The sequence below is a fragment of the Globicephala melas genome, chromosome 2 (genome assembly GCF_963455315.2).
Source record: "Globicephala melas chromosome 2, mGloMel1.2, whole genome shotgun sequence".
Lineage (NCBI taxonomy): Eukaryota > Metazoa > Chordata > Mammalia > Artiodactyla > Delphinidae > Globicephala > Globicephala melas.
Window position 1 is genome coordinate 65,818,261 of NC_083315.2, and position 24,863 is coordinate 65,843,123.

Below are 24,863 nucleotides of genomic sequence, written 5' to 3' on the forward strand. Positions count from 1 at the left end.
GGGAAGCAGGAAGCTCTCTCTCAGCACAGCTTGGAGCTTTGAGAGTCAGCCCACGCCTGCCCCCAGAACACTCAGCCCCCAAGACCTTCCCACCACCACTGTCCCTCCTTCTGAGGAAGCGCGAATGCCCAGGGCCAACTGAGAACATTTCCAGTAGTGCCACTGAGCGCTCAACTCAGAAGAAACCTTTGCTGCGCACCACAAGCCTAACCCCGCTCTACCCTCAATACACGGCCACGTTAGCCACCCGCCATGGGATATCTTGGTCTCACCTACCTTTCAAGCTCCACTTCCCAGAATACATTTCCAAGAGTCAAACACGGTGTGTCTGGAACCAGAGTAGCCCACCCTACTGCACCCACCCTCCCGGCCACTGCATCGGCTCCTCTGTGCGTCCCGCGGCCAGACTGGAAGCAACCGGTGACCCGAGAGACAGTGTTACCCACAAACACACAGGCGCACGCACGTGCATGGGCGCGAGCGCGCGCGCACACACACACACACGCAGGCATGCACACGTGGCAGAAGGAGACATGCATCCCCCAGAAACTGCCCAGGAACTGCCAACAAGGCCTGACACCCATCTAAAAACTGGGATCCATGATCCAGTTGCCTGGCAGAAAGTGGGACTCGCAGCTTTGCACACCTTCTGGGGCCCCACTTTCAGGAGAGTTGCCTGAAGATGCTGCACAGTCACTCCCCAGAGCTGGGCGCTCGACTGGAAAGTCACAGAGATCAGGCACAGATCCTAAGAACACGGATTGGTGGCCTTTCCCAAAGAGCCTCTGGGTTTCCATCTCTTTCTCTTTTGGGTGCACTGAAAGAAGCCTAGTCACTCCCTCTTTTGAGTTTGCAAAGCTTTGGGGCTGCAAGGGTCCCTGAGACTCCACCTAAATGCCCCGAGCGGAGCAGTTCCTCGCCTCTGCACAGTCAACTCTTCAGTTTTCGGTGGACCACTTAGCAGGGGGTTCCAGTAATGAAGAGGACACTGATTGATCCCCAGAGAGGCTATTGGTGGGGATCAAAAACAAAGCCTGCCCAATATAAAAAGAGATGTGGCTAGGGTTTGCCTTTCTCTTTCCTCCCTGTTCCATCATGCCCTCACCTGTGAGGCAGGTGAAGCATGGGATGTGCGTGTTCCAGGTCAGCAATGCCTATTAGTGGCCCCACCTGGCTTCCTTGATGTCTTCAAGCAGGGGGTGGGCGCAGTGAGTTCTCCCCACCCTTCACCGGCCCTGCCTCTTCCAGGCCTCCTCAGCTGCGCCTGGGAACTACCGCCCTGTGGTATCACATCTGCTCGGCCTGGTCTGAATGCTCTCTGTTCAGCGGCCAGTCCTGTGGCACAGCTGAGCCACACACAGGGCCCTGGTGAGGTCTGCCAGGCCACAGGGCCAGAGACCAGCCTGTTTTCTTCCATGGCAGGATACACAGTCACATCGGTCGTGTCCTCCAGGCAGGGGCGGGTGTATGTGGCCGGAGCCCCCCGGTTCAACCACACAGGCAAAGTCATCCTGTTCACTATGCACAACAACCGAAGTCTCACCATCCACCAGGCCCTGCAGGGCGAGCAGGTAACGCAGGGGAGGCTGGGGGCAGGGCGGACGGGTGGGACTGCAGCTCAGCTCTTCCCTCTCAGGACTGTCCCCAGACCCACCAACGTCCTTCCTGGTTGGGGGCATATGCCTCCTTCACACCCGCCTTACACACCCGCCTTAGAGCTGATGCTGCTTCCCCAGGAAGCCAGGCCTGGTCCCTGCCGCAGCAAGAGAACCCAGGAGAATTTGCTAGCCCGCACTTCATGGAGCCCTTGTCTCTGGTGCCTTGGCCCGACCTCTGCCCCCAACTACCAGCCTCTTTCTGGTCATGTCTAGAGTTCAGGGCCAGAGGCAGCATCCAGGCTATAGCCTCCCAGCTTGGGCTACCAGGGCCCATAGACATCCTGAAGGGGCACTCGTGTTCCTCAAGCCACCTTGGCGCTACCAGAAGTGAGAGGAGTCATGCCTCCACCCATAGCACGGCCCCACGGGTTCACCAAGATGCCAGCTTCTTTCCTTTCCCAGAATGCAATGCAGAACTATACGGCTGCCGGTGTCACCGCCCCGGATGTGGTGGGCAACCAGGCTGTGCTGCTAAGAGTCTTGTGTTGGATGGTCACGAATGCAAGCTGGAAAGCTATGATAAGAGGCAATGATGGTGAAAAGATCAGAAAACAGGGTTCTGATCCAAGTCATTTCAATAGCCCAGGAAAACTGTGGTCCTGAGAAGCAACATAGCTTTTCCAAGGTTATAGGGTAGATTCACGGCTGGGTCAAGTTCAGAATCCAGGACTCTTGGTGGGGCTGTCTACATTATGCTACCTCCTTACCCCCAACCATCCCTAGACCAGGCCATGGCCCCTCCTGCCCGGCAGCATCTGGCATCCATAGTGCCCTGGGCCTGAGCTGAGCCCTGTCCAGGCCCTTACTGTTATTCTTGGCTCACCCCCGGCCCTCCAGAGCCTGGGAACTGCCCTGTCTCCTGCGTTTTCTACTGCCCTTGGCCTGTCACCATGAGGACATGCTCTTCACCGGGTCAAACCTAAATCCCTCTAGCTACAGGGAGCCATCCTTCCACCATTCCTCTTCCCATCCCAGGGCACTGGCGGACCCGGGCACTGCTCTGGCCCCAGCTTCCACCCTGCCCGCCCACACTCTACCCAGGGCTGGCTCTGTCGGGAACCCTAAGCTAGACCTTGAGAGCTGAAGGGAATTCGCTGATGAATTTATGACATTTATACTGCCTGGTCCCATCTCCAACATCCGAATGAGAAACCGCAGCGCTGAAGGCAGCTAAGTTAAGTGGATTCCAAATCACCATGACCCACATAGCTGAGGCCACATGTTTAGACAGGGTCTCCCTCCGCCTCCCTCTTTGCTCTCTGTCTGCCTCTTAATTACTTCATGTGGGCACATCTCTTCCCCCCCACCCCGTGTTTATGATTTCCTTTTTCCCTCTTCTGTATTTTTATCGTTCTCCTCGGTTAAAAGCTCTTAATGCTTGAGGATAAATTTCTTCTGAAAACACCCTAAGCCGGGGAGGGAGAAGCATTGGCTTGAGGGTCAGATGGATCAGAGTTCCAACCCAGTTTGGCTGTGACCAGCCTTCTGACCTTGGGCAAGTGACCTGAACTCTCTGAGCTTCAGTTCCTTCCCTGTAAAATAAGGACGATAATCTCTCCCAAGACAACGTGAGGCTCACACAAGCTAACCTGAGGCTGTAAAGCGTCTCACGCAGGGCCTGTCCTTGGGAAGGGCTCCTCTTCTTTCCTGAGCGACCCCTTGCTCCTATAAACATTTACTGAGTACCTCCTGCGTGCCAGGCACGGCACCCATGCCTGGAGGGAACAGGACAGGCACAGCTCCCACTGTCCAGAGGCGCTGGTGGAGGGAGCCGGGGCTGGGGGAGCATGGAGGAGGGACCGTTGCAGGGAGTGGAGTAGGGAAGGGCAGGGGTGCTTCTAACAGGCACTGACCTGAAGGACGATAGACATTACCAGGAGAGAGAGGAGGGGAGAGGGTACAGACCAGAGAAAAGTATGTGCAGGGGGAAGCTGGGAAGCCAGCTGGAGCCGGGGGGCTTTTGGAGAGGAGAAATCACTTGGTATGTCGAGAGGGGATGTGGGAGCCAGAGGGTAGGGGACAGAGGCTGGTCTAGGAAGGTCACACTGAAGAGTTTGGACATTTTCCCCCAAAGCAAGGAAGCGGCATGGTCAGCTGCTGGAGGCCACTCTAGCTCCCCGCAGTGGTGGGCTGGAGGGGCCATCCTGGAGGGGGTGGGGCTTTGGAAGGTGCCTCACGTGGGGGAGAAGCATCGGAGGAGGCGGGAAGTAGATGGATTCGGGACATGTTTGGCATCCACCAGGTGGACTTGCGGGGAGACTGCAGGCGGGAGAGGTGGAGGGTGGAGCCAGGGAGGACCCTTAGGTTTCTAACCGAGTGGTCAGATGGTGCCCTCACTGAAGGGGGGAACACGGCACCCATGGTGGGAGAGGAACACAGTAAGTGCTCAAATACTGAAAAGAAATCATAAGTTATCACCCAAGGTGCTAAGCCCAGAGTATTTGGAATATAAAAAATTGAAAGTGAGCGGGCTTCCCTGGTGGCGCAGTGGTTGAGAGTCCGCCTGCCGATGCAGGGGACGCGGGTTCGTGCCCCGGTCCGGGAAGATCCCACATGCCGCGGGGCGGCTGGGCCTGTGAGCCATGGCCGCTGAGCCTGCGCGTCCGGAGCCTGTGCTCCGCAACAGGAGAGGCCACAGCAGTGAGAGGCCCGCGTACCGCAAAAAAAAAAAAAAAAAAAATTGAAAGTGAGCTAAATGTCCAGCAACAGAGGATTGATTAAATACATTTGGCGCACGTGTAATTCGGAATATTAGAGAATCACCAATGATCATGTTGTAGGAAAAAAATATAACACGTCGGAGAAAATACTCATGATCCATTGTTTTATTTAAAAAATCAGAATATATAAACTATACATCCAGTCTGATCCCAGATTGTAAAAATAAAACCATACGCATACACACACACACCCTAGAGAAAACAGTCCAGAGGAAAAATATACTGAAACATCCATGGTACAGTTGGTTGTTGGGACCGTGGGTGACTTTTATTTTCTTCTTCATATGTTGCTTTTATTTTGCTCACTTTTTGCCATTATAATGTATCACTTACAGAATAAATGGCAATCAATAAAATTAAATAATGGAAAGCCGAGTGGGGGTGGGATGGATAACAGAAGGAGAAAAGAGGGAGGGACCTTCTCATCTGTGCGGCAAAAATTCCGAGTCAAAGGCTGTCCTCACTTTCCATCCACTGGCGAGCAGAGGCCTCCCAGTAGCCCAGCCCCACGCCCCTCTCCCCATCCCTGTGCCGCAGATAGGCTCTTACTACGGGAGCGAGATCACCTCAGTGGACGTCGATGGAGACGGTGTGACTGATGTCCTGCTGGTGGGCGCACCCATGTACTTCAGCGAGGGCGGAGAGCGGGGCAGGGTGTACATCTACAACCTGAGACAGGTACGGAGCATGGAGGCTGGCCAGCTTTCCAGGGGCACCTGATCCCTGCCTTGATCAGGTGTCCACACCTGTGGAGCGGGGGAGGATGGGAACCCCTTCTGTCATTGGGCTCATATAGCAAGAGAGAAATGGGGAAACGCAGAGGGGATGCTGCAGGCCAGAGGGGGTCACGACCCAGAGAGCCCTTGCCAAGTCCCCCTGAGCCTCTTCCTGACACTGGTTTCGCAGAACCGGTTTGTTTACGATGGAACACTGAAGGATTCCCACAGTTACCAGAATGCCCGATTCGGCTCCTCCATCGCCTCGGTTCAGGACCTCAATCAAGATTCCTACAACGACGTGGTGGTGGGAGCCCCTCTGGAGGACAACCACAGAGGAGTCATCTATATCTTCCACGGCTTCCAGGGCAACATCCTCAAGACACCGAAGCAGGTAACGCCCCCCCTCCCCAGTAGACGGATGGAGCTAGGACTTGGAGTCCTGGTAGCTCACGCCCCGTCCTCACACAGGAAAAGGGAACTTGCCTCAAATCAAAATTTTGAAATGGGTGCATTTGTCTTCAAGCCCTTCCCATCACCCCTTTGGATACCCTCTCCCTGCTTAACTTTATCTCCCCAGCAACAGCAACACAATCCCAAGGACCCAAACCTCACTGGCCCTCATATGTATTCATGCAATTGACTACACGTGGAGAACGCCTGTTTGGGCTCCTCTTCTCTGGAAGTGCCTCAGGCTGGAAACAGTACTCTCTTCCCAAAAGTGACCCATCCCAAGTCCCCTCAGGTCATCACTTTTGCCTACCTATTTTATTAGTAAGATATACCACAGTTAGAGATAATGGTGGGTTACCTGCCAGGTGATGTGTATTTACACCCAGTGGGGAATTCTTTTTTTTTTAAATTGAAGTGTAGTTGATGTACGATATAAGTTACAACACAGTGGTTCACAATTTTTAAAGGTTATACTCCATGTATAGTTATTATAAAATATTGGCTGTATTCCCTGTGTTGTACGATATATCCTCATAGCTTATTTACTGTATACATAATAGTTTGTACCTCTTTATCCCCTACCCCTATCTTGCCCCTCCCCCTTCCCTGTTCAGTGGGGAACACTTTTACGACACACTATTTTAATCCAAAAGAATGACTTAATGGCAGGAATTTCAGGTGCCATAATGGACCAGGAGAGGAGATAGCTTTGGGCCGGGGAAGCTTCCTGATGATTTCAAACAGGCTGTCTCCAGGGCTCCCAATTGCATCTACCCCTTAGGGTGCCCATGCCCAGCTCTTTCCTTCCACTCCCTGCAGAGAATCGCTGCCTCAGAGCTGGCTCCAGGCCTCCAGTATTTTGGCTGCAGCATCCATGGGCAATTGGACCTCGACGAGGACGGGCTTGTGGACCTGGCTGTGGGCGCCCTTGGCAACGCCGTGATTCTGTGGTTGGTTCCCCATTTTTCTTGACTCTTGGGCTCTCCTGAGGGTCATGATGGATACAGGGTTTAAAAGATACGCTTTAGGATCTCTGTCTCTTATCTTTAATCGCTGTGAGCCAAACGCACCCTGTTCTTATCCCGTTGCGACTACAAATTTCCTTTTCATGGAATCACTGTAAGTTATTTTGAAGTCCAAATCCCTCTTCTCAGTGGACTGCTAAGATTTTAGAGCAATTCAGTGGCAAAAAGCCCCTCTTAGAATTTTTCCTAAAAGTTCTGGCTACTTGGTCATTTCTTCCACTCAGCTTCTAAAGCTACTTTAAAGGACAGACTGAGAATATTCTCATCAGCTGGGAGGCTCTCCCTTCTACCCCAGTGTGAGAGAGGATTTCTTTCCTCCAAACCCCATCTGACCCCTGGTTTCCTTTTTCAGGGCCTCATTTCTGCACCATTCCATCAGATATTTGTCATACATTTGCACTTAGGGTCTCTACTTAGCAATGGTCTACAGCTTTTAAAAAAAGGGGGGCGGGGCGCTTTCTAAAAGTCCATCTAAATATTTTACCATGCGATGTGTCAGACACTTTTTGAACCAAAAAAAATTTTAATTTGAGCTAGTTTTTTATATGTTGATATTTTTCATTATAAATACAATAACTTAAAGAAAATTTGTAAAATAAATCACTCAGAGTTTCATCACCTTAACATTACCACTATTAACATTTTGGTATATTTCCCTACCAGCCTATTTCCCCTGCATATAATTTTATATAAACGCAATCACATTTTTCATACAACTTAAGAAAGACGTTAAACAGAGATATCCTGTGACTTCACAGGGAGAATCTTCATGTTCTTGGTCCTCAAGAATATCACGATCCAGTCGGGAAATGTCTTAGTCCAAGTTCCCAAGAAAACAGAGCCTGAGGCTAAAGCTTCTGCGCCTGCGCCCTGGAAGGGGCTTCAGCCCCAGGGACGGAAGTGAGGGTCAAGGGAAACTGAAACAGGAAAGGAGGAGAGAGATATGAGAGGTCGTTAGTTACTGAATGAGCTGCAGCCTCACGCCTGGGGCAGCTCCCTGCTCCAGCATCTCCAGAGAGGAGGAAGGAATACAGCCTCTGCTTCCTGCAACAGTCCCTTAGGGGAGCAATGGGGAGCAGCGTATCTGCGGGCTCCTCATGTCCCCCTGTGTCATGGCCAAAGCATCAGCTGCCCCACGCCTCCAGGTGGTGTCCCCTGGCCCTCTAGGCAAGCAGGGTCTCTGCAGGTCCAGCACCGGCTCCACGGCCTCTCCCTGAAGGTCTGCTCTGCAGGTCTTTGGTAGCAACAGCAGCTTGGGCTAAATGTATTCACTGCGTTGCAATTCAGGTGAACAAGACCCAGGGTAGAGGGTAGACATGGCCTCTGGGGTCTGTAGGGTGACACATAAACTAAGTCCTTTACAGGAAGCAAGGTATATGCACACATACATCAAAAGAATCAGTCTCACAGAAAGGACTCAGTCAAGCCCTAGCTTGTGAGGTCTAAACCTAAATGCTACCTGAGTAGTGCCGAAACTGTGGGCTGGAGCCCTCTGGGAAGACTTCATAGTCAAACTCCATGGATCTCAAACATGACTACCCTTAGGATCACCTGGGAGCTTTTAAAACTCTCATTGCCTGGGTTTTACCCAGACCACTGAAAGCAGAATTTCTAGGGCAGGGGCCCAGGCAGCAGTAATTTTTAAAGCCTCTCAGGTGTGTGTTTCCAAACAGAAGTCGTTCTCACTTACCTGCTTTGGTTCTCACAATTCCGCATCAGAGAGATCGTGGGACCTGCCCAGTTGCAGCCAAGACTCAAACCCGTCCTTCTCACTCCACAGTACAGAGGAGGCGCCATCCCTCTTCCACTACGAAGAGCAGAGTATTAGCACAGATAATCAGGCTAAAAGTCTGAAGCATCTAAAACACACTACACTTATTTCTTTTTACATAAATGCATAGTTTGGAGAGGCAATATTTCCCTTCCCTAACTCTGATTGACTTAGACAATAGAAGTGTAAATTGGCATTTCTTTGGCTGTCTGGATGGGGCAGTGTTGGGATGGATGGCTGGGGGCAGGTCTCTGGAACAATGAGTTATTCTCTACTTTGGCTGCACATTGGAATCACCTGGGGTGCTTTCACACCCACGCTCTCCAAAGTGTGGTCCAGAGACCAACAGCACTAGCATCACCTGAGAGCTTGCTAGAAATGCTGGATCTGCATTTTAACCAGAGCCCCAGGAAATGCACAAATGTATTAAAATCTGAGAAGCACTGCTTTAAGACATGGTGATGCCTATTCTTGTTGGATCTGACCTGGAGAGCAACTTGGGCATCAGGATGTTTTTAATTTAATTTTTATTTTATATTGGAGTATAGTTGATTTACAATGTTATACAGGTGTACAGCAATTGATTCCATTATATATATACATATATCTATTCTTTTTCAGATTCTTTTCCCATGTAGGTTACTACAGAATATTGAGTAGAGTTCCCTGTGCTACACAGTAGGTCCTTGTTGATTATCTATTTTATATGTAGTAGTGTGTATATGTTAATCCCAAACTCCTCTAATTTATCCCTCCCACCACCTTTCCCCTTTGGTAACCATAAATTCTTTTTCAAAGTCTGTGAGTCTGTTTCTGTTTTGTAAATAAGTTCCTTTGTATCACTTTTTAAGATTCCACATATAAGTGATATCATATGATATTTATCTTTCTCTGACTGACTTCACTTAGTATGATCATCTCCAGGTCCATCCATGTTGCTGCAAATGACATTATTTCATTCTTTTTTATGGATGAGTAATATTCCATTGTATATATGTACCACTTCTTCTTTATCCATTCATCAGTCAATGGACATTTAGGTTGCTTCCATAGCTTGGCTATTGTAAATAGTGCTGCAGTGAATATTGGGGTGCATGTATCTTTTCAAATCATTGTTTTCTCTGGATATATGCCCAGGAGTGGGATTGCTGGATCATATGATAATTCTATTTTTAGTTTTTTAAGGAACCTCCATACTGTTCTCCATAGTGACTGTACCAATTTACATTCCCACCAGTAGTGTAGGAGGGTTCCCTTTTCTCCATACCCTTTCCATCATTTATTGTTTGCAGACTTTTTGATCATGGCCATTCTGACTGTTGTGAGGTGATACCTCATTGTAGTTTTGATTTGCACTTCTCTAATAATTAGCAATGTTGAACATCTTTCTGGCCATCCATATGTCTTCTTTGGAGAAATGTCTATTTAGGTCTTCTGCCCCTTTTTTGATTGGGTTGTTTGTTTTTTTGATATTGAGCTGCATGAGCTGTTTGTATATTTTGGAGATTAATCCCTTGTCGGTTGCTTCTTTTGCAAATATTTTCTCCCATTCTGTGGGTTGTCTTTTTGTTTTGTTTATGGTTTCCTTTGCTGTGCAAAAGCTTTTAATTTTAATTAGGTCCCATTTGTTTATTTTTGTTTTTATTTTCATTGCTCTAGGAGGTGGATCCAGAAAGATATTGCTGCAATTTATGTCAAAGAGTGTTCTGTCTATGTTTTCCTCTAAGAGTTTTATAGTGTCTGGTCTTACATTTAGGTCTTTAATCCATTTCGAATTTATTTTTGTGTATGGTGTTAGAGAATGTTCTGTTTTCATTCTTTTGCATGCAGCTGTCCAGTTTTCCCAGCACCACTTATTGAAGAGACTGTCTTTTCTCCATTGTATATTCTTGCCTCCTTTGTCATAGATTAATTGACCATAGGTGTGTGAGTTTATTTCTGGGCTTTCTATCCTGTTCCATTGATCTATATTTCTGTTTTTGTGCCAGTCCCATACTGTTTTGATTACTGTAGCTTTGTAGTATAGTCTGAAGTCAGGGAGCCTGATTCCTCCAGCTCTGTTTTTCTTTCTCAGGATTGCTTTGGCTTTTGGGGGTCTTTTGTTTTTCCATACAAATTTTAAAATGTTTTGTTCTAGTTCGGGCATCAGGATTTTTTAAAGCTCTCCAGATTACTCTGATGTACATGCAGGGTTGAAGTGATGAGAAGGCAAAAGGATGTCAGTATGGTCTGCAGCAAGCACAGCCCCTAGGAAAATGATGAAGGGCTGCCTCAAGGGGCTGTGAGGTTGCCTAGCCTGCCCTTCATACACCTGTACACTTTTTTTGCCCAATCCTGTGACACCTGGACCCCCTCCCTGCATGCCCCACCACTGCCTCACTCCCAGTGGGGGTTTTACAGATCCCATTCCATCTGGCTCTCCACCTTTCCCTGGGTCCCAGCAGAGCAGTCTTGTACCCCACCCAACCCCTGCTTCTCTCCCTCCTCCTGAAGGTCCCGCCCTGTGGTTCAGATCAATGCCAGCCTCCACTTTGAGCCGTCCAAGATCAACATCTTTCACAGGGATTGCAAACGCAGCGGCAGAGACGCCACCTGCCTGGCCGCCTTCCTCTGCTTCACACCCATCTTCCTGGCACCTCATTACCAAACTTCAACAGTCGGTAAATCTACCCCCTCTCCACTTCCCCAGCTCCAATCTCTCCCCCATGGGCTTTGCATTCGCTCTGTTTCTAAACCTGGGCTTTTGCTGAAATGGGTTTTAAGTGCCAGGTCACACCTAGAGCCACATTTGATGACTTCTAGATGCCCATTCAATGCTCTGATTCCAGGGGGCAGGGAGGGCATCTCATTGCCACAGCGAGGATGGCAGTGAGCAGTGGTGACCAACGTGGGAGAGGTTGGGGAAGCAGGAAATAGTCAGAGAGAGTGTGTGGATCAGAACAGGGGACTGGAAGCAGTGGAACAGTCTGGGGTGTGGAAGCTGTGAAGTCAGATTCAGAGAAAGAGTCAGACGCAGGAGGGGGAGCTAGTAACCAGGGGGTCAGGCAGATGAAGACCCGAGTAGCAGTGGTCATTGCTCAGAGTAGGTGTGAGTCCACAGCAGGGCAGTTTCCTTCTGAGGGTCCATCACTCCCAGCCAAGGCTGGGATCAGACACCTGCTTATGACAGCCCTGGGCCCAGGCAGCCCCAGCAAGTGGCAGCTACAGGTTCCAGCACCAGGTTAGACCTGTGCAGGAATTTGGGACCACAGAGAGCGTCTCAGCCAAGGAGCAGGACCGACCAGATGATTAAAAAACGGGTGTCCCAGAAGGACGATGAGAACAAAGTCAGGCCTGGGTGGTTGTGTCCTTCTTTCAGCTTCTTTCTATGATAGGAGAATGATGCCAAGAACCTGTGCACCCAGAGTGCTGCTGGGGTACTGGAGAAGGGTCTGAACCTTTCCAGCATTTAGCAAAAGATCAGCCTAGTTGAAGGGGAGGAGGCTGCAGGCCTTAAACCCCAGAACAGCCTTAGGTTTGAGGAGCTGGTGGGCAGGACCTGGCCAGCCCTCCCTAGTGTGATGGGAACTGCCACCTGCAGAGGCTCGGACCCAGACCTGACGGGATCCTAGAGCCGAGGGCGAGGCCCGGGAAGGTGATGGGAGAGGTGGAGAGGTGTGTTGATGCCAGGAGTGGCTCAAATGGAAGCATCATCCTGACCCCTCATCCTGTCTCCCCTCCTCTTCCACTGCATTCACTCTCCCCTCCATCTTTTCCTCTTTCTTTATGCCTTACTGTCAACTCCATCTTCTTTTCTCCTCCTTCTGCCTCCCTCTTCCTTTAGTTCCTTCCTTTACCCTTTCTCACTGTATCGCTCGCTCTCTGTGTGGGAGTTTCCTGCCTACACTGAGCCTTGTGAGGGGAGAGGAGCAGCACTTCCCCTGGCCATCCTGGAGGGCTTCCTGGAGGAGGATGACTTTCCAAAGGCTATTTTTAAAGAGAGGCAAACAGTCTTCAATGGAAATGTGGCTCCACCTCCATGGCTTGCCCTCTCCTTCCTCTAGGCATCAGGTATAACGCCACCATGGATGAGAGGCGGTACACGCCGCGGGCCCACCTGGACGAGGGCGGGGACCGGTACACCAACAGAGCTGCCCTGCTCTCCTCCAGCCAGGAACACTGTGAGCGGATCAATTTCCATGTCCTGGTGAGCCAGATGCCCAGCAGCCCCACCCACAGAGCCCAAGCTTCTCCAGGAAGGGGACGGAGCTGGGCGAGGTGCTGCCGTGGGAGAGGCAGAGAGCTCAGCTGGTGCCAGGCTGGTTCTGAGCCCCCAGCAGACCTCAGGAGGCCAGGAAGGGGGCAGTGTCCTGGACCTTGGCCATCCCATACTCATGCCCCAGAGCAAAGGCCACTGGGACACACTACTTCCCACCTCACTCTACCCTCCTCTGAAATCTCTTCTTTGCCAGCTCTCAGATGCCCACCATTTCTTAAGCAGGGGGTGAAATTCAAGGAGGGAGGTGGGCTCAATGATGTCTAGCAGAGAGGACGGCGGTCAGCCAGCCGGGGCCATGGCTCAGAAGGAAGGGATAAGTAGGCATCAGCTAATAATGAAGACCAGGTAAGGTGGACCAGTGGCATAGACAGGCTTGCGGGGAGGAAGAGAGAGATGCCAGACTGGCAGAGCGGGAGAACCAGCGGGGGCCTGGTGCACCCACCCAGAAACTGCAGACACCCAGCCACAGCTCCAGCCTCGGAGACACAGGCAGGGGACACTCAGAGCCCACCTGACCCCAATAGTCACTGGGCAAAGGTCAGAGAAACAGGAAGTCCTGGTGTCTGTTAATAGTGTTGCCCCTCTGATGTGTTTACGGGCTGGTTCTCAAAGTGTGGTCCCCAGACCGGCAGCATCTTCATTACCCAGGAACTTTTTAGAATTGCACGTTCTCAAGCTCCATTCCAGACCTAGTGAATCAGAAACTCTTGGGATGGGACTCAGTGTTTTAACCCCCGCCCCCTCCCAGGGTGAGATTCTGATGCAAGCTCAAGTTTGAAAGTCATTGCCTTAACACAAGGAAGCCACTGGTGTCACGATTTGGGTTCCATGGCGGGGGCGGGGGGGATTGGGGGATTTTTTAAGCAGCTCTAAGCATCCCCTGGATTGCCGCTCTTTTGTTCAACTTTGTTCATTCATTGATTTATTAAGCCTTGTCACAGCGCTAGGACTGTGCTCAGAGGCTTCAGAGAGAGGAGGATTGACACACCACCAGGTAGTTTGGATGCCACGTAAGTGTGTCAGTAACAGGTCTGAACAGCATGTGGGGATGAGGTGCTGCCTGGCTTCCTAGAGGCCGGGGTGTTGGGGACACAGGTTCCCAACCTTGAAGGACGAGCAGGAGGTGGTGAAACATGCAGGCAGAGGGGTTGGCATATGCTGAGCCAAGGGCCCTTTCCAGGAGCAACACTCTCCTGCTACGGACCCATCTGGGAACCTCCGTGCACTCACGGACGCTAAGCTCCATGGACTCACGCTCAGGGCTGAGGAGGCAGCTACCCTCCCAGCTTCGGGAGGTAGAAGTTCTCTCAGTGGTCCTGGCTATGACACAGATGTTCCCTCTGTCCTCACCCCGTTCTCGTCTCCCACACAGGACACTGCTGACTACGTGAAGCCAGTGACCTTCTCCGTCGAGTACTCCCTGGAGGACCCCGACTATGGCCCCATGCTGGATGACGGCTGGCCCACGACCCTCAGAGTCTCGGTACGTCCTGGTGTCCAGGGCAGCAGCTCTGACACACACCCCACCCCCTCCCCTCGCCTCCTCTCAGAAGCCCAGGCTTTGTGACAGGCACAAAGGAGTTCTTCCCCTGCCCCACCTTCCCACCTCCTGCCCCGCAAATTCCCAACAAGCTCCTCCCCTCCTTCCTCATGACTCGTGCTGAGCAATTTCTTGAAGGTAAGGACCTGGCCTTCTCCTGTGCAAGGCTCCCGTATCCCCAGCAGAGAGTGAGCCCGGAGTGGGTCCTGAGATTCACAGGACCCGAAGGGACCTTAGTTCTCAATCGCCCACTTCCCTCATTGACAGACGAGGACACTGGAGGCCAGAGAGGATGATTCAACCACTAGAGCCTAGTCTGCCCTTGTTGAGTGATCGACTAATTAACAAACAGTCCTCCTAGCCTGCTCCAAGTATTCCAAAAATAAGTAGTTTTAGCCTCATCATTGCCTCTGCACCCCCCAAACCCACCTTTTCTAATCCCTGGCTCTAAGGGCATCAGACTTCTGGTAATCTAATATTCAGACGCTCCCTGCATCTGCAACTCCATATAAATCCCACACAAAGAAAACGTCAGACAGTTATCCATTCTGCCTGAGCTGTGCTACGAGAGCAGGCAAAATAAACCCCGGGGATTTAGGAACAACTTTCAAATATACCACAGTGCTCTTAAGACCGTGACCTACGAGGCCCAGCCTCTGAGCAGTGTCTCTGAGAATTATTGGGTTGGCCAAAAAGTTCATTCGGTTAATGAATACATTGTTCAATAAAGTTCTTCGTGAAAGTGAAAAATGTGTCTTTTATTTTTACTTAAAACCAAACAAACTGTTTGGCCAACCCACTATATAGAATCCAGCCAGCAAACAACAATTTCAGAATTACTCACGTGCTTGCCTGTATGTCTCCTACACAAAAGAACTGTATAGTCAAGAGCAAGGCTTATGAAAATCCCCTCTCTGCTCTCATTCTCCCCCATCAGCCCCCTCAGCTCCTCCCTCTTCCCAGAGCTCCCACATCCTACCACCCACCCCTCAACCTTCACACCTTCCCTCTTCTCCTGATTCTGCATCACAGATGTGTAAGAGAGGCTGTCTGAAAACGCAGTTCAGGAGAGGGGGAGATACTGACCTGGCAAAGCTGGAATCCTCGTTAGTGAGCCGCGAGAGGGGGAAAGCTGGGTGCCCTGAATCTTACTATTTTTCCCATCACAGTCATCACAAGGCCACTATAGCAAATGAATGAGTACATGTCACTCATTCTATAAGCATGTTGAAGCCCATGATGCAGAGGAACGTGCAGGGCACTCTCTGCTCTGATGCTGATGATACGGATGCAAGGTGGTGATAAGAGTCATAGGTCAAGTCAAAGATGGGAGTAAGCTCAGAGGAAGTGTCATCAAGCGGTCAGATGATAGGTCGGGGGGACTTTCTGGAGGAGGTAGCTTTCCCCTGGACCTTTAGAATAGACGTGAGATGGGGACGATGGGCTTACTCCAGGAAAGCTGACAGCATAGCCAAGGTATGGACGTGGGAACAAGCAGGGTGAAGGGAAGTGTAAAGAAAGGATGAGAAATAGAGCTGAAAAAGTCAGTCTGGGCATATTACCAAGGGCTTTGGATAGCAGCTAAATGTCTAAAAATCTTGTTAAAATAGGTTTCTAGCCCCCAGAAAATTAGAAACATTCTTCCCATCTCTCTGCTACAAATTCTTATTTAGCTTCTCCTCAATGCCCAGCACTGTTCTAGTACCATAAAATCTTGCCTCTTGGGAGAATGAGCCATTCCATACAGTTGAATGTAACAGTTACTTATCATGTTAAATTATCCCTTTTAATCAAGTGGATAGAAATTTTTCTGAAGGTTATTGTATAGTTTTCACACTTGAACAGTATGCTGGGCGGGCTGGGGTGTATTTCGTCAGAGACTTGAAATCACCAAGATGAACGTAAGTGCTAGAATACAGTGAAGCCCCCAGGGGCTTCCAAAGTGTCTAGAGCTATGTCCTGGCATTGAATGCCTCGCTTTGCCCTCCTTTATATGGCTCTGCTGTCTTCCTTGCTGGCTGCTTCGAGCTGCAAATCCACCATGTGATGGGGAAGCCAAGGGGCAGGCTTAATAGAAACGTGTCTGAAATAAGAGCACGTGGATCTGAGTGAGGGCCAGGGAGCTCCCCTCTGAGAAGTTAGTGAATATAAGGTACGCCTGGCCTCTCCTGTCTCCCCTCCCCTGGTTCAGGCTGTGCTCCTGGTGCGGACAGTTCCACTCCTCAGCTCCAGACTTGAACACCCACCTACCTGCTGAGCCCTTCTCCCTGGATGGGCCACAGGCACTTCAAACTCAGTGTGCCCCAAACTGATCCCCTCCACTGAACCCCTCCATTTATAAACGAATGGTGCGGCCACCCTTCCAGACACTCAAAAGGAAACTTGGCCAACATCCAGGACCCTTTCCTCCCTTTTAGTCCTGATGAACTCCAGGTCCTGCTGCTCTCACCTCTGGGGTTACTAACCTGTTCCCCCCCCCACCCCCCCCCACACACACACTACCACACCGACACCGTCGTCATCTCTTGCATGAACATTGCAGCAGCGTCCTTAGTGGTCTCTCTGCCTCTACTCTTGACCCTTCCAGTCCATCCACCCACAGCAGCCAGAGGGAGCCTTCGATATGTGGGTCTGGGAGGACACGACCCCAAGACCCTGTTAAGACATGACCCCGCCCATCTCTGCATCTCCTGTACCCCTTACTACAGCAACACTAAACAGCCGTCATTCCCCAAGCTTGCCATTGCTGCTTCATGCCTCAGGCCCTTTGCACAGACTCGTCCTTCCTCCCAGACTTCCCTCTCCCTCTGGTCCATCCAGCTAACTCAGTCATCCTTTGGAACTCTGACCTACTGTCATTTCTCTGAAGCCTTCTCATCTATGGGCCAAAATAACTGTTTCCTCCCCTCTGCCTCTTCTATTCCTCATACAGATTTTTTTTTTTGCACATTTCACACTATAATTATTTGTTCACACACTCATCTTCCCCATGAGCTGAGAACAGAAGCTGTGTCTTCCTCATCCTATATACCCAGTAACAGAGAGCTTGCTCCCCGCAATAAATGATCAATCAGTGTTGACTGGCACTGGGTAAGTGGGTGTTCTGTGCTAACAGCTCAGCTAGGGACTGAAAGGGACCTGGGAGGAGTTGAGTTTTGAGCCATGTTCCAAAGAAGGGACTGTCTATGCCAAAGCATGAGAAATAGCAGCATGGTGCTGTGAAAAAGGCAGAAAAAACAAAGCCAGTGTCTAGTGCCGCAGAAGGAGGAGCTGGCGTGCTGTGGAGATAAGGGATGGCCTACAGCAGAGATGGGGGCTGGAAGCTCAGGGTGCCCTATCCAGCCACCCATACCTCCCTCTCTCTGGCCCAGGTACCCTTCTGGAATGGCTGCAATGAGGATGAGCACTGTGTCCCTGACCTCCTGCTGGACGCCCGCAGTGACCTGCCCACAGCCATGTGAGTAGGCTTCTCCCCACCCCCACACTGACTCCTTTCCCTTCCCTGCTGGTGGATCTAGCCTCCCAGGGCCCTGGATGACAGTCCTGCACATGCTTCTCCTAGGCAGCGAGGACCAAACACTGAACTTGGAGCATGGTTCTAGCTCAGGCTCTGCCTCTAACTCCTGTGTGACCTCAGGCAAATACCTTGCCCTCTCTGGGCCTCAATGACCTCCTCTGTAAAAGGAATACTGTTAGTCTAATCCAACCTCCTCAAACTTTTGTTTAGAAAAGGAATCCTTTCTTTGGAGCCTGCACTATAAAACAGATAAAAGGTAGAGACTGAGGACCTAGAGTTCTTGGTGTTCATTGTCTAACCCCCAGACTAGATGACTTCTAAGGTCCATGGACTGACCACTTGGGCTCAGTACTAAGGAGATTAGCAGAGGATGAGTAGGGTGCTCACAATCCCCTGGAGGAAATAAACTGACAGGGCTTCCCTGGTGGCGCAGTGGTTAAGAATCCGCCTGCCAATGCAGGGGACACGGGTTCGAGCCCTGGTCCAGGGAGGTCCCACATGCCGTGAAGCAACCAAGCCCGTGCACCACAACTACTGAGCCTGCGCTGTAGAGCCCATATGCCACAACTACTGAAGCCCGCGTGCCTAGGGCCCATGCTCCGCAACAAGAGAAGCCACCACAATGAGAAGCCCATGCACTGCCACGAAGAGTAGTTCCCGCTCACTGCAACTAGAGAAAGCCCACGTGCGGCAACAAAGACCCAACGCGGCCAAAAATAAATTAAAATAAAATAAATTTATAAAAAAAAAGAAACTAGCAGACAAGGAAAAATACTGATCCTATTTCATATTTATGTAATATATTTTTAAATAATTTATGCTCAGCTTTTATTCAACTATGAAATGATTAGATAGAAGATACATATACAATAAATGGAAATAATACAACACTACTATATATAAAAATAGATAAAAAACAAGGATCTACTGTACAGCACAGGGAAGTATATTCAATATCTTATAATAACCTATAAGGGAAAAGAATCTGAGAATATATGTGTGTGTGTATGTGTGTGTGTGTGTGTGTATGTGTGTGTGTGTATACATATATATATATGTCTGAATCACTTTGCTGTACCTGAAACTAACACAACATTGTAAATCAACTATACTTCAATAAAAATATAAATAATAAAATAAATAAAAAATAGAAATAGTACATCCAAACCTTGTAGAAGGATGACGAAGCAAAGATTCTAACCATCTAGGCTAATAATCAGGCTTGTCTCCATATTGAGCTCTGAGCTTCCTGGCAGCCAAAGCCAAAAGGAAAACATGCTGATTGGAGAGGTGATACATGCCCAGTGAGGTCTACCCCTGCATTCCCCATTCCATGTGCCTGATTCCTGCTGGTCTCTTTCCCACAGGGAGTACTGCCAGAGGGTGCTGAGGAAGCCTACCCAGGACTGCTCTGCGTACACACTGTCCTTTGACACCACGGTTTTCATCATAGAGAGCACACGGCGGCGGGTGGCAGTGGAGGCCCTGCTGGAGAACAAGGGCGAGAACGCCTACAGCACAGTCCTAAATATTTCACAGTCAGCAAACCTGCAGTTTGCCAGCTTGATCCAGAAGGTAAGACCTCGGTGGCCTGCCTGGCCTGCCTCAGGGGAGGGGCTGAGGCGGGAAAGGAGGGGTCCAGGTAGGGGGCCCGGCTGCACTTTAGAATCACCTGGGAGCTTAAAGATACCTGTGTTCAGACTTCTCCAGGACTTTCTAATTGATGTGGTCTGGGTGGGGCCTGGGTCAGTCCACTTCTAAAGCTGCCCAGGTGATGTCACTATGCAGTCCGGGCTGAGAAACATGGGGAGAGGGTGGTCTGAGCCTTTCAGACCATGGAGAGGAATATCCTTCAGCCTGCGCCCTTGGCCCTTGTTAGGGGCACACACACACATACACACACCCGCACATGTGCACACTAGTGCATACACACCCTCTGCCTACAGTTCATCCTCCAGGCTTTTCCACAACAGTCCTTCTAACAAGAATCAGAACCGATTTCTCCCCACTTTAAAACCTCCCATCATCCCCAGTTGCTTTCACAACAGATCCCGAACTCCTTGTGGTTGCACTCAAGGCCCTTCCTGCTTCCCCAGCCACACCTGCCACTTCTGCCCTCACCCCAACACCGGTAGTCCCACTGGCCCCCACTGTTTCCCAGCGCACCTGCCCTTTCACACCAAGGCCCCACCGACCACAGACCCCTGCCTGAGACCCCCTCCCTCATTTCCTGAGAAGCTCCTGCTTCCTCGTGGTAACCCCTTACAACGCCTGCTTACATTTCACCCTCACAACAACTCCAGGAGGTGGTGGCGGTCATCGTATCCCCCTTTACAGAGGAAGAAACTGAGGCACAGAGAGGGGTTAAGTGGCCTGAACAGGACCACACAGCCAGCAAGTGGCAAAGCGGGATTCCCACCCAGCAGCTGGCTCCGGAGCCCACGTTTCACGAGAGAGCATGGTCCCCATGCCACACTCTCTGGGGTGGCTTCCTGAAGCCCCAAAAGGCCACACAGGGCCCCTCGGCCCTCACATCTCCCTGGCGCAGCCCTATGTGTGCTCTGTGGAAATCATCAGTGTCGAGCGCAAGCGCTGCCCCGTTATAACCCTGAACTCCCAGAGGGTGAGTGCCCTGTCTCAGCCACATCTGTCCCCAGGGCTGGGTACAGAGAAGTCCCTCAAGGCATGTCTGTTGAATCATCCTAGGACATCGTTGTCATGTGTGTGTACTGGGGTTCCCAGGTCCCCTCAGACATAGTCTCTGTCCTCACAGATCTCCGTGTCCACCTGGAGCCTGGGGTGCAGCATAGGAGAGCCAGCAGTGCCCTTCTGTCCTCACCTCCACCACCCCTTCCTCACTGGACTGGAGAGAGGCAGGACGGGCCGCTCCTCAGCCACACACACACACGCACACGCACACGCACACGCACACACACACACACACGCGCGCGCAAGCTGTTTTATAGCCAGAAGGGGAAGCTGAGTGGAGTGAGGCCCCCGAGAAAAGAGGGGGGCTGCCTGCGGTGTCCTCCCTTTCCCCTCGGTGGGCCCCCAGTGTCCTCAGACAGACTTCAAGTTCAGTGCAAAGGACCTGAAGGAGGGGCTGTCAGTGCAAAGTCAGTCCCTCTGTCAGGCCCAGGTCCTGTTCCAGGGCCCAGAGTGAAGACGACCAGCCCACCTGGTGGTCTTTCAAAGGCCTCTCCTCCCAGAGGCTTTGTGTCTGTTTGGCTTTAGGGTATTTAAGGGAAACTGAGCCCCAAACCTGCATCCATCTCTTCCTGCTTCCCTGGCCCTGAACTTTCCAAGACCAACCTCGTGCCTGTTCATAACCCTAGGGGGAAGGAATCATGGAATTTTGTTTCTGTGACGCAGAAGGGCTTTGGAAACGTGTTCTGTGAAAGGCCGTGTCTGTACACACACAGGCGCGTGAGCACACACACTTGGCAGGTGGTGTGTGTAGGGCTAGCCTGCAGCCTGGCTCCTTCACCTCCCCAGCGTCCATCCCCAGCCCGGGAGATGCTCACAGCTGGAGCTCAGCAGGGACCTCGAGTGGAGGAAGCCACTTGCTGGTGGTCTGCGCTAGTTACCTCCCGTCTCTGGGGCTCAGTGACCCCACCTGTAAGCTGGATGATAAGTCCCACCTCTGGGCTTGATCCAGAGAGAATGACAGATCATATACGTGAGCGCCTGCCCACTCTCTCCACGACCCGTCACAGCGGAGCCAGTCCTCCGCCCCCGCACTGGGCTCCCACCATGCTTTGCGCTTTCCGCACCCGGAGCCAAGCCGCACCCGAGCCTCCAGGGCCCCTGTGGTCCCAGGATCTGTGGCCTATGCTGCAGCTTCAGCCTGGGCAGTTGGGGGGCCAGGGGCAAGGGTGGCCCCCCCACCCGGGTCTCGGGCCCCACCTAACTGGTGCCCGTGATGCCCCCATCGCCCCAGGACGACTCGGACGGCAGCATCGAGTGTGTGAACGAGGAGAAGAGGCTCCACAAGAAAGTCTGCAATGTCAGCTACCCCTTCTTCCGGGCCAAGGCCAAGGTTGGCGCTGGGGTGGTGTGGGGAGGGAACGGGGCGGGGCGGGGAGGCACAGGGGAGGCAAGAGAAGTGGAAGGGAACAGCGCGCAGGACTGGGGAGGGACGGAGAGGCCTGAGGACGCCTTTTAAGTAGGTTGGATTTTTCTCCCATGAAATGGCCTTCAAGTGACCCAATTACCCAGCCATCCCCAGGGCTGACAGCGCACCCCAGGAGAGCACCAGGACCCTCACCTCAGGGGGAATCCTACCACTCCCACCCGCCACTCTCCCACCTCCTCTTGGCCATTTACCCCACTGTCCTGTATCCTAACCCGTTTTTAGAATGTCCAGCCTCTGTCATGGTGCTGTGCCTGGGGAGAGATGGGAAGAAAAACGAACGTTTCTTGAGCGCCTACCATGTGCTTAAAAGTACATGTGAAAAAAAAAAAAAAAAAAAGTACATGTGAAAAGAGTGTAGGGATGGGAGAGGTAGACTCCAAACCGTGGGGACGTTTGCGCATCATCCCCAGGCAGTAGGCAGGCCCTGAAGGTTCTAGAGCAAGAGGAGACCTGACTGAGGCCGAGCTGCTTGTAGAGTGGGAACCAGACAGAGGGGAGCTTGAGGTAGGGGCCACCTAGAGAGCAGCAGTGTGTTCCCAAGAGCAAGGTCTGCAAGGCTGGGGGAAAGGGAGGAGAAGGGGGAGGGAGATGAGGGCTCCTGGCAAAAGAACCTCCCCAGTGCGACAAAAGTCAAGATTGTGGTTTTTGAGGTGAGGCGCTGACGCACCCAGGAGCTCTTGGGTGAAGACCCAGGGGGAGCAGCACACAGCCCAAGCTTCCCCACCCGATCCTGCAGCGCTCAAGGAGTAGCCATCCCCGCACCCCACCCCTGCCACCAGGTCTCCTTGGGAAACCCTGTGAGGGTCAGACCTGGGAAGAGCACGAGAGGTCTGTGCGAAGCCCCAGTAGCGCCACCAGGTGGGGCAGAAGGTAGCAAAGAGGGTCAGATGTCAAAGGGCACAATCAGGGGACCCAGGCCCTACTCCTGGGTGAAGGCCAAGGGAAGCACCAGGACCTGGGCAGTCAGAGCGGTGGGAGGGCCGCTGGACAAGGAGACAGGTGTGTGACTAGCCTCTGGGTAGCCTGGGACAGCCTTCACCCTTCTCAGCCTCACACCTGTCCACACGCAAGAACGGGGGGTGCATGAGGGGGTCTTATCACTAGATTCTGGCCCCCACTTCCTGCGATGCATGTTGATGGCCATCTCCCCTTCCCACCATCAAGTGCCCCCCAGAACTTCCTGCAGAAAGAGTCTGAAGTTGGATTTGCAGTCTTCTGGTTGCCTGTAGTTAAAAACAAAAAGGGAGAGGGCGGAGGGCTGGCCTCACAGCCGAGAAGCCCCAGCAGGGGAGCTGTTGACCTCGGCTGCTTCCCGCCATGGCCCCTGAGCTCCGCTCACAGTACTCCAGCACCTGGTCCTCCCTCCCCCAGCCCACTCCCTGCCAGCAGGGCCCACCAAAAGGGCAGGGGTTGGGAGGGGCGGGCCAGGGCTGGTGTGGGCAGCGCTCAGACAGGCAGTTCCCAGCCAGTCCGGCTCCAGCGACTTCTTCCTTGTAGGTGGCTTTCCGTCTCGATTTCGAGTTCAGCAAATCGGTCTTCCTGCACCACATGGAGATCCAGCTCACAGCGGGCAGGTCAGGGCTTGTCCGCTCCTTCTCCCTCCCTGCTCGCTACTCCTGGGCCCTGTTCTGCTGCTGGGAACTGCCCCTCCCCACACCAAATGCCCCGCCAAGCCTTGTCCATCGCTGCCCTGCCTGGGAGGGCCCTGGGTCAGTCCCCAAGTGCGGGCCAACCTGCTGCCTGCTGTGCTGCTGCCATTCTTCGTTCCTGGGCAGCTTGGATATAAATAATAATACCCTCAGCTTTCTACAGCATTTTATATAGCAATTATTTAAAAGCCCTACAGTTATAAAGTACTATGCACGTAATATCTCAGTCAGTCCTCACAGCAGCGCCTTAAGACAAGCAAAGCAGGGCTTATTCCCCACCCCACCCCACCTCCCAAGTTACAGGTTAGAAAAGGAAAGCTCAGAGAGGTTGAGTGAATTTCCCAACAACACACAGCATGTAAATAGTACAGTTGGGCGCTAACTAGTTTTCCTACTCCTTATCCAGTGCTCTTTATGTCCTGGTCACTTCTCTCCCCTTGGAAACTTCCAATTTTAAAAGACCTTTCATTACTCTATGTGGGTCTGTCTGTCTGTCTGTCTCCCAGGCCTCCCTGAGGCAGCTTGCTGTAGGTTGACACCGTGAATCGCCCGTGTCAGTAATAAACACACGGAGGTGAGGAGGAATTCTGGCTGGAGCCTTATAAACCCTCCTGAGAACTTCTCCACACTGAGAAATAAACACTGCAGGCAAACCAAGCACCAACATTCCAACACACACACCCATGCGCAAACCAGTCAGCCGTCACAGGAGTGCTGGGGGTCAGCACAGCAGCATGCGCGTGTATCCAGGTATAGTTGGCCAGACTGTGCACTCTGGTGGAATCCTCACTTGACACGAGGAGAAGTTTGTAAGATGTGTTGATACCTTAAGGCCTCCCTCTTAGAAAGCAGTTTGTTCTCACAGGGCCATGAACGCCCTTGCCTGCAGTGTCCTTGGCAGTGTGGGTGCTGGCGGGTGTTTGTGAGTTAGGCATATATAGGCAGGGGACACTGGGCATCTGTGTGTGTCAGATCTCCCTTTTCTAACTAAGCGCCTATCTGGGGTAAGGTTTCCGAAGGAAATCAAACAGTGCATGTCATGAGCAGAAATCACACCTTTTTTATGTCTAAATGATCTGCTCCGGTAGTTCACGGTGCTCAGAAGCGAAGGGAAGCATATTCAACAAAACTTCCTCTAATGCCTCTGAATTTCACTCTCCAGCCTTTTCAAGGCAGCATAGCCCCCATGGGAGCTGGCGCACCCCTAGTCAGCTCACGGGGGGTCGGCTCAAGGGTCAGTAAACGCTCTGCTGTGAATTCCTCATGCTCTTCCCCTCTCTTGGGCAGACCCTTGCCCTGGAGGCATCATCTCCCCGGGCGGGGGGCGGGGGGTAGGTAGCATAGGATTTGCCCATCTGACAGATGAGGAGGGCACACAGGCCGCTGTGACCAAGCTGGCGCCGTCCTCCCAGCCTCCAGCC

At 51.9% G+C, this 24,863-nt stretch overlaps 1 protein-coding gene across 1 annotated transcript in view; it reads left to right on the forward strand.

The window, feature by feature from the left end:
• ITGA11 (integrin subunit alpha 11) overlaps window positions 1-24,863 on the forward strand; it is a 124,725-nt gene that overhangs the window by 89,878 nt on the left and 9,984 nt on the right. Inside the window, exons 12-22 of the mRNA XM_030875138.2 lie at window positions 1,423-1,571; window positions 4,916-5,056; window positions 5,285-5,488; window positions 6,367-6,497; window positions 10,837-11,003; window positions 12,387-12,529; window positions 13,974-14,084; window positions 17,513-17,598; window positions 19,026-19,233; window positions 21,599-21,697; window positions 23,291-23,367. Of these exons, the coding sequence (XP_030730998.1) occupies window positions 1,423-1,571; window positions 4,916-5,056; window positions 5,285-5,488; window positions 6,367-6,497; window positions 10,837-11,003; window positions 12,387-12,529; window positions 13,974-14,084; window positions 17,513-17,598; window positions 19,026-19,233; window positions 21,599-21,697; window positions 23,291-23,367 (1,516 nt within the window). The remainder of the gene's footprint in view (window positions 1-1,422; window positions 1,572-4,915; window positions 5,057-5,284; window positions 5,489-6,366; window positions 6,498-10,836; window positions 11,004-12,386; window positions 12,530-13,973; window positions 14,085-17,512; window positions 17,599-19,025; window positions 19,234-21,598; window positions 21,698-23,290; window positions 23,368-24,863) is intronic.